Consider the following 13,287-nt stretch of genomic DNA (forward strand, 5'->3'; position numbering starts at 1 on the left):
TGTGTACATGATTACCCAAGATGCCATAGATGGAGATACATCACAAGCAATGTCTATATAGTACTATAGCAACACCAACCAAATTTCTATCCACCTCAATCCATAAACTTACAGATAGGCAACCGGTACTTCTCAATCCGCCAATACGGCCTTCTCACACCCTCCCACTCACCCTCCAACGCCGGCACCTCCAACTCCTCCCACTCGACATCAAACCCAGCCTCAAACAGATCCATCTCCACCACCTTCTGATAAACATCATAACTAATCTGCCTATCAGCGCCCATCCCATTAAAGAATCCCCAACGCCCACTCCCATGTTCTCCATCCTGCTCCAAAATCCCAATCACCTGCTCCGAAAAGAACTCCCGGAAATCACTATACGACTCGGCAAACGTATCATAGTAGATCGCATCAACCACCACTCCCTCGCCCACCAACGCAGGCAACACATCCTGCCACCGGCCCTCATGGATCCGGACTCCAGGCTTCTGATCCCATCCCTTGCGCTTCATCTCCGCCACGACCTCCGGGTGCGCCTCCACAATATGGTGCTCACTGGGGCCATGCGACTGCAAAAACGTATCGACAATGCCCATCCCGTGCCCGATGTTCATGACCCGCAGCCCGGGGGTGGGGAGCAGCTTCGCCGCGGACTTCTCCATGATAGTAGATTCCCACGACATCATCACACCATTTTGGTCGCTGTCCAGAAGTCGGTCGTTTGTGAAGGTTAGGTTCGAGTCGAGGTAGCGCGGTTGCGTGACGGAGGGGTCTTCTCTTGCTGCTGCTGCTGGTTGTTCTTCAGTGGTAGCAGCTTCAGCTTCAGCTTCAACAGCAGTAGTAGCTTCTTCGACACCCTCTCCCTCCTGCTCTTCTTCGTCTTCATCATCATCATCATCATCATCCCCCAACGCCTCCCACCCCTCCTCCAACCTGCCCAACAACAACTCCGCCCGAACCCCCGCATCCACAATCATCTCATAAACCTCCATCAACCCCAGCCGTCTCGCAATACATCCCGGTGTCTCATCATTCAGATCCAGATCATTCCAGATCGCGCCCTCGCCGAGCAGGTACTTGACTGTTTCGACGACGCCTGCGCTGTCCCCATCGGCATTTGAGTCGACGCCATTCGTCTGCTTCTCGGCATCATTGTTCTCCTCCTCCTCCTCCTCCTCCTCGCACGCAGCAATGGCCGCGTGCAGCGGCGAGAACCCCGTCTCCGGGTCCTTGACGTTGGCGGGGTTTCCGGGCGTTTGGTTCTCGCGGATGAGGCGCCGGAGAAGCGGGATGTTGTGGGTGGATGCGGCGAGGAGGATTTCTTGGGTGTTCAGGTCCAGGTTTAGGGCCATGTTGGGGTCTTGGGTGAATGTTATTACGGGGTCGGTGTCGGCCATTTTTGGCTGATTGGTATGTCTGGTTTAATGGGAGGGTTTAGTTGGTTGTTATTGTTGTTGTGAGGATGGTGGGGGAGGAATTGGATATGCGCGGCGGCGGGGTGGGGAGGATTTTATTTTGAGCGGGGAGAAATTGGATTGGGCTGGGTTGGGTTGTGTGGGTGTAGTGTGGGTGGTTTTTGAGAAACTTACAGTTAATTTGATTATGGTAGAGGTGTTTTGGGGTTGGAATGGGTTGTAACTCCCATGTAAAGGATGTGTTCTACTGGGTTGAACTGGTGGTGGATGATTCCGCTGGTAGAGATTTCCGCCGCCGCATTCGTCCCCGCCGCAGCTCCGCTGCTACGGCACATCCATATTACACGATAACTTCATACACTGACTGTAATCACCCGACTTATGTAGAAGAGAAGAGAAACTGATCGCCGTTGCTCGAACCTGAGAATAACTATTTGTACAAGTACCCGATTCCATTCACCTGTCGTCCTGTCGGACGATCTTCATAGCGCCATGTCTTGCTACACCATTAACAAAGTCCCCATTGCTCTCCATCGGTTCATCCATCCGCTTATTTCGTGTCGTCGGAGCCCGCGTTGACGTTCAAGCCCAGTCCCTGGCTGTCCAGGTACAGCTTGTTCCGGCCACCGTTCTCCTGCAGGATCTGGGCGATATGGCGGGCGTTCTCGATCTTCCGCAGCTCGATGTAACTCTTGCTCTTCTTGATGGCGTCACCAATCAACTCGGCTGAACGAGCCTCACCCTGAGCGCGCACAATGAATGCTTGCTTCTCCTGGCGGGCCTTGTCGACCAGGAACGCGGCCCGCTGGGCTTCCTGCTGAGCAACCTGCTTGGCTTCGACGGCGGCGGTGAATTCGGGGGAGAAGGTCAAGTGCTATGGCAGGCATTAGCGAGTGGGTAAGAGAGGAAGTAATAGTAGGATTAGCATACCGTAAGCGACACATCGTCCAAGGCAATGTTGAAGCGAGCAGCCCGACGAGCAAGGTTCTCCCGGACCAAGCGGGCAACGTTCTCACGCTGAGTGATCAACTGACTGGCGTTGAATTGTGCCACCACGCTCTTCAAAACCTCGTTCACAATCGACGGAAGCACACGCTCGTCAAAGTCCTGTCCCAGGGTACGGTATATTTGGGGGAGGGCATCGACACGGGGTCTGGACAGGACACGGCAGGTGATGTTCACCATCTGCAAGTCCTTGGTACCGGTAAGGGAAGCAATATTGCGCGGCTTTGCGCGGACATCGTAGATAATAGGAGTTTCGACCCAGGGAATCCGAAGATGAGTTCCTAAAAGGATAACTTGTTAGATGAAGCCGAATGCAGCACATTGGATATGCGTACCTTCACTGTAGATTTCCTTCTTGACACCACCTACTCTGGAGTACTTGATCGCACGGTGACCACCATCAACTGCAGTAGCCGTCAGAAAAAGCACCATTTCCACCCGTTATGCACGAGAATTAGCTCACCGTTAAACATCGAGTTGGAAACAGCATATACTCCAAGACCAGTGAGGAACAAAGTAGCGAGGCCCATGCCGGCACGAGGATTACCACCACCGAAGCCGCCACCAAAACCGCCGCGGCGGTTTTGGAGGGCCATCTGGAGCTTGTGCAACTGATCCCTAGGGTTCCCGGACATGGTGATGGGGGGAGATGAAGGTGAGGGAGAGACGGGGAAGAGGATTGGTGTAAGCGGCGTCACTTTGGCTTCGTCGCTTTGGAAGCTCGAATTCGCGGCAAATCAATCGCCCGATTCGTCACCGCCTTGGCAGATGCTGCCGCTTTTCGACATCATCTTCGCTCTACGGACTTATCTTTCATTCATCTCCCATTACTTCAAAGAACTTGTTGCCATTGCTTCTCGGGTGTTGCTCCCAGGGCATTGTTTAGTTCTTCTCAGCTTCTTGTCAGGTTCCAGAGAATTTACCATCTCCTCCCTCGCGCATCTTCCTCATATCTCCAACACCTCCTCTTCAACCACCAAAACACCTATCTATACCATCCCCTCTTTTCTCCTCAACCACAATCATGGCTCCCGGAGCCGGAAAGAGTGTCTTCCTGGGGAATATCCCCTATAGTATGTCTTCTCCCTTTGACTTTCGTCCCCCACAACCAACCCAATGGCAATAAACTAACCCATCACTCTCCAGACCTCACGGAAGAACAAGTCAAAGACATCCTCAGCTCCGCCGGCACAGTAACCAAGTTCCGCCTGATGATGAACCCCGAGACTGGTAAACCCAAAGGTTACGGTTTCGCCGACTTCGCCGACGCCGATGCGGCCGCCTCCGCTGTCCGCAACCTGAACGACTACGAGATCATGGGCCGTAAGATTCGGGTCGACTGGCCACACAACAATGAAAAGGACTCCATACCCCCCGACTACTCCCAGCTCTCTGCACCCGCTGTCCAAGACGGCTCCCAACAGCAACAACAGCAACAGTCCGCGCCTCTCCCTCCTCTGCCCCCGGGTGTTGAAGTTCCTCCGCATCTCGATTGCCCCAACGCCATCTCTCAGACACTCGCTTCCCTGCCCCCGAACCAGCTCCTCGATGTCCTCTCCCAGATGAAGTCGCTTGTTATGGCGGATCCCGCCAGAGCGACAGAACTGCTACGCCAAGCCCCTCAGCTCGCCTACGCAATTTTCCAAGCCTTGCTGCTCATGAACCTGGTCGATTATGGTGCCCTCGGCTCGGTGGTGGAACAAGCAAGCCAACCTAGTGCACCTGCGCCCCCTCCTGCCGCCGCGCAAGCCTTCCAGCCCTTCTCCGCTGTACCGGGACCGGTGTCTACGCCTCCAATGGTCAATACTCCTTTCGCTGCCGCTGCACCGCCGCAACAACCTCCGCAGGCTATGCCAGGACAGGAAGAGCTTCTACAGCAAGTCCTCAGTATGCCGCAGGCTGCGATCGATGCGCTCCCACCCATGGAGCGCAGCCAGATCATGCTCCTCCGGCAGCAGTTGATGCAGGGTGCTATGCGGTGATTGGGCAATACCTCATATCTACCCCTCTGAATCTATCTTATACCCCCTCCCTCTCCCTCCCATCCCCTAAATGAGGAACAAAAAGGAACCGGGCGCAAAACAGCATCAGGCAGCACCTCTGATGCAGGATGTCTCGGAACGAACAACCTACTTTGTTCTACAATCCTCATTATCTCTCCATCTTGATGTTAGCAACGTCATGGCTTTCATTGATTGACTGATTGATCAACAACCGGAACCGGGTGTGAGTTTTGGCGCAATACGGGCATGTTGGTGGGGTTTCAAATTGCGGGTTCTTTATTTTTCTTCTACTGAAGTTGCGAGACACGGGCTGAGATTTCCCTCTCTCTTTTTCCTTACTCGCGAAGTTCCGGAATGTACATGATAGTATAGCAGCAGCTGTAGCGGATATCCCAGCAAATTGGTTTTGCTTCAGACAGACCAGCAGTATTGATTGTAAACTTCTAGTATTCTATCCATGTCCTCGTCTTAACCTGTATTACTTTCTACGGTTATAAATTCCCAAATATGAATACTATATCCCCAGGCCACATATATATCAAGTATCTTCTCTATATCCTCGTCGTATTTTGTATTACTATCGTAAATTATAAGATATATGCATTCCTGCCTCTCGACCACATACTAAAACCTCCATATCCCGATCGTAACTCGTTATAATTCTCCTTAGTAAATTGGTAAATTCATAACCCATGCAATCTATTCTCTAGACCACATAGAAAGTACTAGTACCACATCTATACTACGTTCGTATCAACTTATATTAGTAAGTGAGTACTTTCCTACTCATCAAGAATTTGAAGAGATGTGTTTTGTTTTCTGACTAGACCACATACTAGTTCCCCAGTACCTACTACTATCTCATCGATACCCTCATCTTATCTAGTATGTATCACTTCTTCCCTTGTAATTAACCCAAGTATGTAGTTAGCATTCTCCAGATTAGTAATGATAGTAGTATTTAGTACAACCCCCTGCCCTGATATCTCCAAAGTACATACTCAACACTGCCTTCCGAATCTATTTTACTGATTTAGCTATATTTTTCTCTTTTTGGATTTACTTGCGTGTATATGTTCTACAGTTAGACTGCGTAGTAGCTGTTTAATAACGATGGATATTGAAATACCGTGTACTAAGTAGTATCCATCTTCCTGTCTGGTTAGTGTGAAGCTAGCTACGTTTTGAAGTAGCGATACATCATAGTCTACTGTTTGCCAGGCACCAGGGGCACATCTATGAGAAGACATCAATAGTAGACAGCATAATGCACGACAAGGCAGAGGCCTGCTTATATTGTATCTAGATAGTCTTGCTATCACTCCGTCTACTCCCATACCAAGCAGACCACTCTCAAAAACAACACAATATAAGCCCTCCATAGTTCCTCGCCGTGCACATCTCGCCATGGGTTCACTCGTTTCCCAAATCCCCCGTACAACAAAAACCGTCTCGTGAAGATTCACAAACAAGCAGCACACCATGGCGACAGCCATTCACTAGTAGGAAAAGTTTTCATAAGCCCACACACGGCCTTTCCCCCCAAAATTTCCTCTGCCATGTTTCTCTTGTGTTATGTACTCTTCCTACCTATCTCTCCTCCATCTCATCTTTCACTTTGTATCTCCTCCACGTGACCTTTCTCGACCCTATCTTCACCCTCCATCACAGCATTCGTTCAGTGCTTCTGAAGCTTCAAGTCTTCGTTTTGGTCGTTCGAACCTTCTCTAAAGATTCTCTGTAGTCTTTCAAATGTCTTCTTCTCTGAAAAGAACCTTGTCTTGGTCGTCGGATCTTCCGACGCGTCCTTCGAAACGGATGGCGCAGGAGATGCCCGAAGATGATGCTATCCTTTCTTCGGATGAATATGATTCAGACATCATGGATTTTGAGCGTGACGAACCTGTCCATCCTTCTAGCGAGGACGAGTACAACGAGAACGGTCTTAATCTTATGTTGCCTGAAGTAGTCAGGTCCCAGTTGCCATGTGGTCCTCGATCTCCTCGGACCCAGCTCGCTTTGCATCTCCCTCCCCTCCATGACCTCAACGACATCTATAAGTCGATCACAGAAAAGGCAGTGGAGCTGGGATTTGACCGTGTATTGTCCCATCTGGGCTCAAGACGCCTTCGCATTGCGACTGTCTGCTCCGGCACCGAGTCCCCTATTCTGGCTTTAGAAATGGTTCAGAAACGTGAGTGATCTGACATTAGCCTCGTCTATATCGAAACTAATTTGTCTGTAGATCTGCAGGAGCAGTTCAATATGACTTTCGAATTCCGTCACATCTTCAGTGCTGAGATCGACCCTCTCAGACAGGCGTACATCCAGCGAAACTTTCGTCCACCTCGCCTCTTCCGTGATGTGAGGGAACTCAATCGTCGTGTAGCGTAAGTAGAGCCCTCACTTTGTGCTGTTCAGGCCTAACTCGATCGCACTAGTCAAACAGCGTATGGGTCTTTGGAAAAGGTTCCCAAAAATCCTGATATCTTGGTTGCCGGTTTTTCATGCGTTGACTTCTCGAATCTGAATAACAAACGGAAAACACTTGATGATAAAGGTGAGTCGGGAGGGACTTTTTGGGCCATTATCCGGTACGCAAAAGCCTATAGGCCTCCCTTGATTATACTCGAGAATGTCAAGAGCGCCCCATGGAAAAGAATTCAGACGTACTGGCAGGACATCGAATACCATGCCACTCACCTCGACGTCGACACAAAGGCATACTATCTGCCACAAACACGGGAGCGAGGATACATGCTCTGTGTCGATAAGAAAGCCACGGACAAGGATGAATCTTCACGGTTCCAAATAGGTCGTTGGTCACGCACCATGACTGAATTCAGGCGCCCCGCTAGCTCTCCAGCCGGCATGTTTCTTATTGACGCAGATGACAAGAGGCTCGAACAAATTGAGTCCGATATGGCGACACGCGCAAAGCTGGCTCGTAAACCGGTAAACTGGGACAAATATCAGGCCCGCCATCTGTCTTACCGTCAGGATAACGCTCTCGGTGACAAACGCCCAGTAAGTAAATCGCAGGACGATGGTAGCTGTCGTATGCCCGACTTCTGTTGGAGAAAATGGATGGCGTCCTTGCCAGAGCGCATTTGGGAGACTTTGGACATGAACTTCCTGCGCAAGATGGCAGAAGGTTACGACATGCACTTTAAGGAGTCAGTGACAATCTCCTCTCTAAACAACTGATTGAAACTGACTTGTATTAGGAGATGCATCGAACTCTCACAGGGGATCGAACGTGAGATAGACGTACGGGCCCCAGGAATCGTTGGGTGCATCACTCCAGCCGGTATCCCATATATTTCGACCAGAGGCGGCCCTCTCTGTGGTCTCGAGTCGTTGGCATTGCAAGGCCTGCCCCTCGACCGACTTCTACTAACACGTGAAACCCAGCGTGAGTTGCAAGACCTTGCAGGAAATGCAATGACCTCTACGGTCGTCGGTGTAGCGATACTTTCTGCATTGATCAACGGACATAGGATCCTAAAGCCAGGCCAAGGCGCACCCATCGGAAAAGTATCATCTCGCAAAAACCACCGTGTTCTGCCTCAAGACGGTCATATGATGACACCACATGACATACAGCTCACCTGTGCTGCTCGCACCGATATTTCGCAACTCCAGATGCGGGCAGCAAGCAGTGCAAGATACTGCGTCTGCGAGAGACAGACCAACATAAGCTCGGGTATCTTGAGATGCACCTTATGTCACCACACGGTCTGCTCCGAGTGTGCAGGTAACCCTTCACATGCTTTCGAACGCTATGATGATCTCCACCGCACCATGCCGTTGGACTTTGTCAGTGAACTCAATCGTGATTTGCCAGCTAGATTAGTGATTTCTGGCATTTCTTCAGATTGTTATGCGTCTTTGGCTCGCGACACGTCGCTGAATTGTCCTGCGTATGTCTGGAAAGAATTTTTGGATATAATTGAGCCAGCTGTAGGCGATGAACTCCGGATCCTGACTATCAAGCGGAGCGAGATCTGGACCATCCAATATGAAGGCAAACACTCTTTCTTACGTCTGTTGATCAGTGCGTCCGGCATTGAATGGAATTTGTTTGCCAAACCTCCAAAGGACACTCCTGCACTTTGTCTGATACGAGAGATCCTGTCTAAGCCCATTGCTCGCATGATACCTGTGTCTGCGTCACTTATGGAGGGAAATTGGGAAATCTGTGGGCCTCTGAGCTCCAGACGGACGCTGTATTTCTCCGGATCTGGCGAGAAAGTCGAGTCTTATGAAGTTGAATGCGGCCTCAATACTGCAGAGGTTGATGGAACAGATCGTTGGGCGGAAATTCAAGTTGAAGGTCCCGATTCAGCGGTGGCGGGCCTAGAGGCAGACATCCGGGGGACGTATGATCTTCTGCCAGACTGCGGTACGGCACACGCTTCACTGCACAAAAGATCAGCTGGTGAGTACGATCGCCCGGTATTCCTCTTCCTGGACCCGACGAAGCTCGGGGATGCAAACAAAGATTTCTTCGTATTTGCCTGGGACCATGAACGTGTTCGCGGTTACGAACAGAGAAAGACCATCGCAGAGGTGTCCCACTCATGGCGTTCACCCAAAGCCAGCGAGGTTCCACAGCCCGTTCACATCTACTTCCGTCAATGGATTAGAGCACCCAAGGTGGCCCTGAACCTGTACCTCCCTGGCGCACCTATCTCATGCCAAAGGTTGAATGAGGCGACCAACATCACGATTTCCCGATCAGGGTGTCATGAGGCTAATATTCCTTTGCTCTCGTTTAAAGCAGAACCAGCAGCCATGGAGGTGCTTTGGAAGAAAGAATCGTGGGAGATCATAAACCCAATAGACTCACCATCCTTGCTTCAGGACCTCTCTTGGCTCCTACAGAAAGCGGCAGTCATCTCAGGCTTTGAGGACTGGAACGCAGTCTCTGACACTGACACCCCTGGTGAGGACGGTAACTCGACATGCACATGTGTGCCGCTGAAACCGCGCATAATATGGGGCCGTGACAATAGAGGACGGATCATGGCCTATGAAGATCCATACGATGCAGCTCTCTATGAGCGCCAGGCGAAAGCAAGACCCCCGCCGTTCCTGATCTTCCGAAAGATCGATGAGCAGGGCCTAGCTGACTTGCGCGTCACTCTCAACGTCCAGTACCTATTGCATCAGGCGTATGATAAGTTGGTGCAAAATAGTATTGTCAAAGACGTGTCGTTTCACTGGCGCCTGGTCCCGAATTCGTTCGATAGTAGAAACGCCATGTTTCCCAAGTTCAAGCTTACAGACAACAAGTCTGACGTCGCAGTTCCACAGCCGCCTAACTTCCGTCTGGCTCTGCGGCCGGAGCAACTGAGATCACTATCGTGGATGGTCCGGCAAGAAGATGATGATGTCCCACCGTTCACGGAAGAAGAGACGGAGGAGGCGCTGCTTCCATCGTTGATGTGGCGCGCAGAGGGGCGAGTCACCAGTCAGAAGGCTATTCGAGGTGGTGTCATAGCTGATGATGTTGGTTACGGGAAAACAGCCATCACCTTAGGCTTAATCGATACGCAGCATGGAAGGGAGTATCTGCCAACCCCTGCGGAAATTGACGGGTTTATCCCGTGCAAGGCAACTCTTATTGTTGTGCCGCAAATTATGATCCAGCAATGGCAATCTGAAATCTCCAAGTTTCTGGGTTCTAGATTGAAGGTCTTGGTATTCGCACAGGCGAGTTCATTCGCAAAAGTGTCCATAAGTGACGTTCGGCGGAGTGACATCATTCTAGTATCCTGGTCAATCTTTAACAACCCAGCATACTATGAAAAGCTCCAGAAATTCACAGGCACTCCTCAGGCTCCCAAAAAGGCAGGGCGAAATTTTGACGCATGGTTTAAAGACGCTCAAGTCGCACTGAAAGAGCAAGTCCGAATTTTGACCAGCCAGGGTCCAAGCGCGCTTCTCGCGTCGATTCGTCTTAAGCGACAAACTACCAAGGGTTCTCAAACACATCTCACATATTGCCCGTCCCGGCGCCTCCGTGGTAGTCAGTACGTCAAAGGCAACCACGCGTCAGAACAAGAGGGCCATGAGGTATTGGCGGAGATATCGAGTGGTGAGGATACCGAGACAGAAAGCGAAACCGACACCCAGATGCTGAGATCGAAAACGGACCAGTACCTCAAAATCCAGAGTCATGAAAAAGATGAGTCGGTTGAGGAACCTGCATTAGAATCAGACGATGACACTCAATATGAAGATTCTACGACGGAGGACAAGCAAGTCCGACCAGGTCTTCCCAAAACAGCTGGCCGAAAGGCGAAAAAGTGGGACGATCGAAAGGTGTTCAACATAAGCAAAAGCAGAATTCAGGATTGGGGGGCCGTCAGAACCCCGTTTCTTCATATGTTCTCTTTTGATCGTCTTGTCATAGATGAATTCACATATGCAGACCCGGAAAGGCTCAGCCCGCTCCTCTCACTCAAAGCTCGATCGAAATGGGTACTGTCAGGGACACCGCCTCTCAATGATTTTGCCGACGTCAATGGCATTGCACCTTTTCTCAATGTGCATCTCGGAGTAGACGAGGATGACCGTCGATTACAAAACAAATATGTCAAACTGCGACTCAAGCAGCGCTCTGCTGCGGAAGCGTTCCAATCGTTACGGGCACCCTATAGCCAAATCTGGCACGAACGTCGACACAAGTTAGCCCAGGGATTCTTGGACCGGTTTGCACGGAGAAATGTTGCTGATATTGACGAGATCCCATCGTCAGAGCACATAATTGTGGTCCAGCAATCACCGGCAGAACGAGTAATCTATCTGGAACTCTGGAGGCAGATTATGACATACAACCGCCAGCTCCGTCGAAGTGGCCGAGGAAGGTTCAGCAGTGACCAAGCCAACCGGTTGGACGAGATTATTGGAACAAGTTCAACGGCCGAAGAGGCGTTGCTCAAACGTTGCTCATCCCTAGCGCTTCATGGTCGATGGAACGAAGACGGCGAGCCGGAGCTAACAACATGCGCATCCCTGATCGCCACCAGGGAGGAACAGCTCAATGATCTCAAAGACGAATTGAATATGGAATTGAAGTTGGCAGCGTGGCTTTACTGCCGTTTTGAATTTGATTGTGAGCACCTTTACAAGTTCATCGAAAAGTTCTTCGAGGACGATTTCGGTGATATGGCCATCACCCGAGAAGTTTATTCTTTCTTGAGAAAAGCATTCGATGCATCGGACGCTGATGACTGGGTGTACTTCTTTGATATTCCTGAAGAGCAAGTGCCAGGCGATAAAAGCAGCTCGTCTGATGCAGAAAACGATAGCGAGAGCAGTGAATCGGTGGCCAACGATGACCTCGATAATTCTTCCAAGCCCAAGGTCGCCAAGCAGAGCAACCAGCGAACCCAGGCCAAGAAAACCAGCGGCAGTAAGCATTCTGGAAATGACGACGATGACACAGACGTTTCGCTTCCCAAGAAGCCCGAGCGAGCTTGCGAAGCCGAACCAATTCTGAGAGAAGCCATAACAGCCATCCAAAGGCTCATCGGGGAATGGGCACTGCGCAAAAGCGGCATTAGGTTTCTCTCAGCTGTGCAGCTTCTGCTAACAGGTGCTGGACTTCCGCAATGCAATGGTTGTTGCTGCGGGTTGCAAGGTATCGAGGACACAAATGTCTCAGGATCGTGCGGCCATACTCTGTGCAAGGATTGCGCTTCAAAAACGTTGGCAAAAGAGGAGTGTATTGTGTATGGATGTCACGGCCCAATTAAGAAGTTCAATATCATCGCAGGATCCATGCTCGGAGAGGATAGCGTCGATGAGAGTGCAGAATACGGCGGCAGCAAGTTGGACAAACTGATTGAGATCCTCAACGGGATCCCCAACGACGAGCGGGCCCTCGTCTTCATACAATATCCCGAGCTCATCAAAGTCGCGTCCAAGGCACTGGATCTCGCCCAGATAAAGCACACGGCGATCTTAGCGACAGACCGCAAGTCAATGCAAAAGATCGCAGAGTTCCAAGAGGCAAGCTTGCAGGAAGACAAAGTGTTGATCCTGAATCTTGGAGGGGAGATGGCGGCCGGATTGTAAGTTACCCTCCCTCCCTCCCTCCCTGCCACCCCCCCTCTCCTAGTGTTGTTGTAGCTTGTGCCTAATGTAATCCGCAGGAATTTTCAATCGGCAAATCACGTTATTTTTCTATCTCCTATGAACGCCGAGACACAGTATGATTATGAGTCCGCAATGACCCAAGCCATCGGACGGTCCCGGCGTTATGGGCAAAGGCGTCACGTTCACGTCTATCACCTACTGGCCAAGCACACGATAGACGTGAACATCTTTCAACAACGCCGAGACAAGATATTGATAGAAAGGGACGGCAAGGCCGAGCTCGTGGCTCACGGAGAAGCCTTGGATGGTAAGGTGATCAAGTGTGAGGGGCCGCCCTTGGTTTTTAACGACGCGTTTGAGTGTTTGGAAAATCTCGTGCAGTGAGTTCAGTGAATGGTAGTGCGCGAATTTTCTGGCTTTCCGCCTTGCAATTTGGATTAGCGAAGGGCGGTGTTCATATTTGGGGTGTGGGTAGTTGTCAGAGTTAACTTCATCGAGTCACTGTGATTAGGAAGATTGAATTTGTGCTTCCCAGATAGCAAGACGAACTCGTAGTTCACAGTCCACGTGAAGTAGCTCCCGATAGGAAAGTTCATGTCCAAGATATTCATGACCAAATCGGGCAGAAACACCACCAGCAAATCAGTCAGACGTTCTTCTCTTATCTAAATTAGTAGAGTCCAAAGGCTGCAGTAACTACCTCATACCTCAGCACCGCAGCCCAGAAACAGGATCAAGGGTATGGATACTGA

General features: G+C 50.6%; 4 protein-coding genes across 4 annotated transcripts; 2 read left to right on the forward strand and 2 right to left on the reverse strand.

Moving 5' to 3' along the window:
• Nucleotide 1: 1 nt before the first annotated feature.
• Nucleotides 2–1,663, reverse strand: rmt2 (protein-arginine N5-methyltransferase). The gene is made up of 2 exons (XM_025629033.1): nt 1,593–1,663; nt 2–1,419 (listed from the first exon to the last, which is right to left on the reverse strand). Exon 2 carries the CDS (start codon nt 1,398–1,400, stop codon nt 96–98), a length of 1,305 nt encoding a protein of 434 aa, XP_025477961.1. The 5' UTR covers nt 1,401–1,419; nt 1,593–1,663; the 3' UTR covers nt 2–95.
• A 49-nt stretch (nt 1,664–1,712) lies between these two features.
• Nucleotides 1,713–3,115, reverse strand: BO87DRAFT_338839 (prohibitin subunit PHB2). Its single transcript, XM_025620606.1, has 4 exons — nt 2,887–3,115; nt 2,759–2,827; nt 2,349–2,704; nt 1,713–2,292 (listed from the first exon to the last, which is right to left on the reverse strand). The coding sequence occupies exons 1-4, from the start codon at nt 3,056–3,058 to the stop codon at nt 1,969–1,971; spliced, it is 921 nt and encodes a 306-aa protein (XP_025477962.1). The 5' UTR covers nt 3,059–3,115; the 3' UTR covers nt 1,713–1,968.
• A 130-nt stretch (nt 3,116–3,245) lies between these two features.
• Nucleotides 3,246–4,839, forward strand: BO87DRAFT_363138 (putative polyadenylation factor subunit CstF64). The gene is made up of 2 exons (XM_025621665.1): nt 3,246–3,496; nt 3,570–4,839. Exons 1-2 carry the CDS (start codon nt 3,448–3,450, stop codon nt 4,403–4,405), a joined length of 885 nt encoding a protein of 294 aa, XP_025477963.1. The 5' UTR covers nt 3,246–3,447; the 3' UTR covers nt 4,406–4,839.
• Nucleotides 4,840–5,755: 916 nt separating this feature from the next.
• BO87DRAFT_417503 (putative SNF2 family helicase) lies at nt 5,756–13,287 on the forward strand (the record flags this gene model as incomplete). The annotated part of the gene is made up of 6 exons (XM_025626819.1): nt 5,756–6,620; nt 6,672–6,816; nt 6,868–7,602; nt 7,654–12,510; nt 12,592–12,915; nt 13,248–13,287. Exons 1-6 carry the CDS (start codon nt 6,179–6,181, stop codon nt 13,285–13,287), a joined length of 6,543 nt encoding a protein of 2,180 aa, XP_025477964.1. The 5' UTR covers nt 5,756–6,178.

This window comes from Aspergillus neoniger, assembly GCF_003184625.1.
Source record: "Aspergillus neoniger CBS 115656 unplaced genomic scaffold BO87scaffold_24, whole genome shotgun sequence".
Classification (NCBI taxonomy): Eukaryota; Fungi; Ascomycota; class Eurotiomycetes; order Eurotiales; family Aspergillaceae; genus Aspergillus; species Aspergillus neoniger.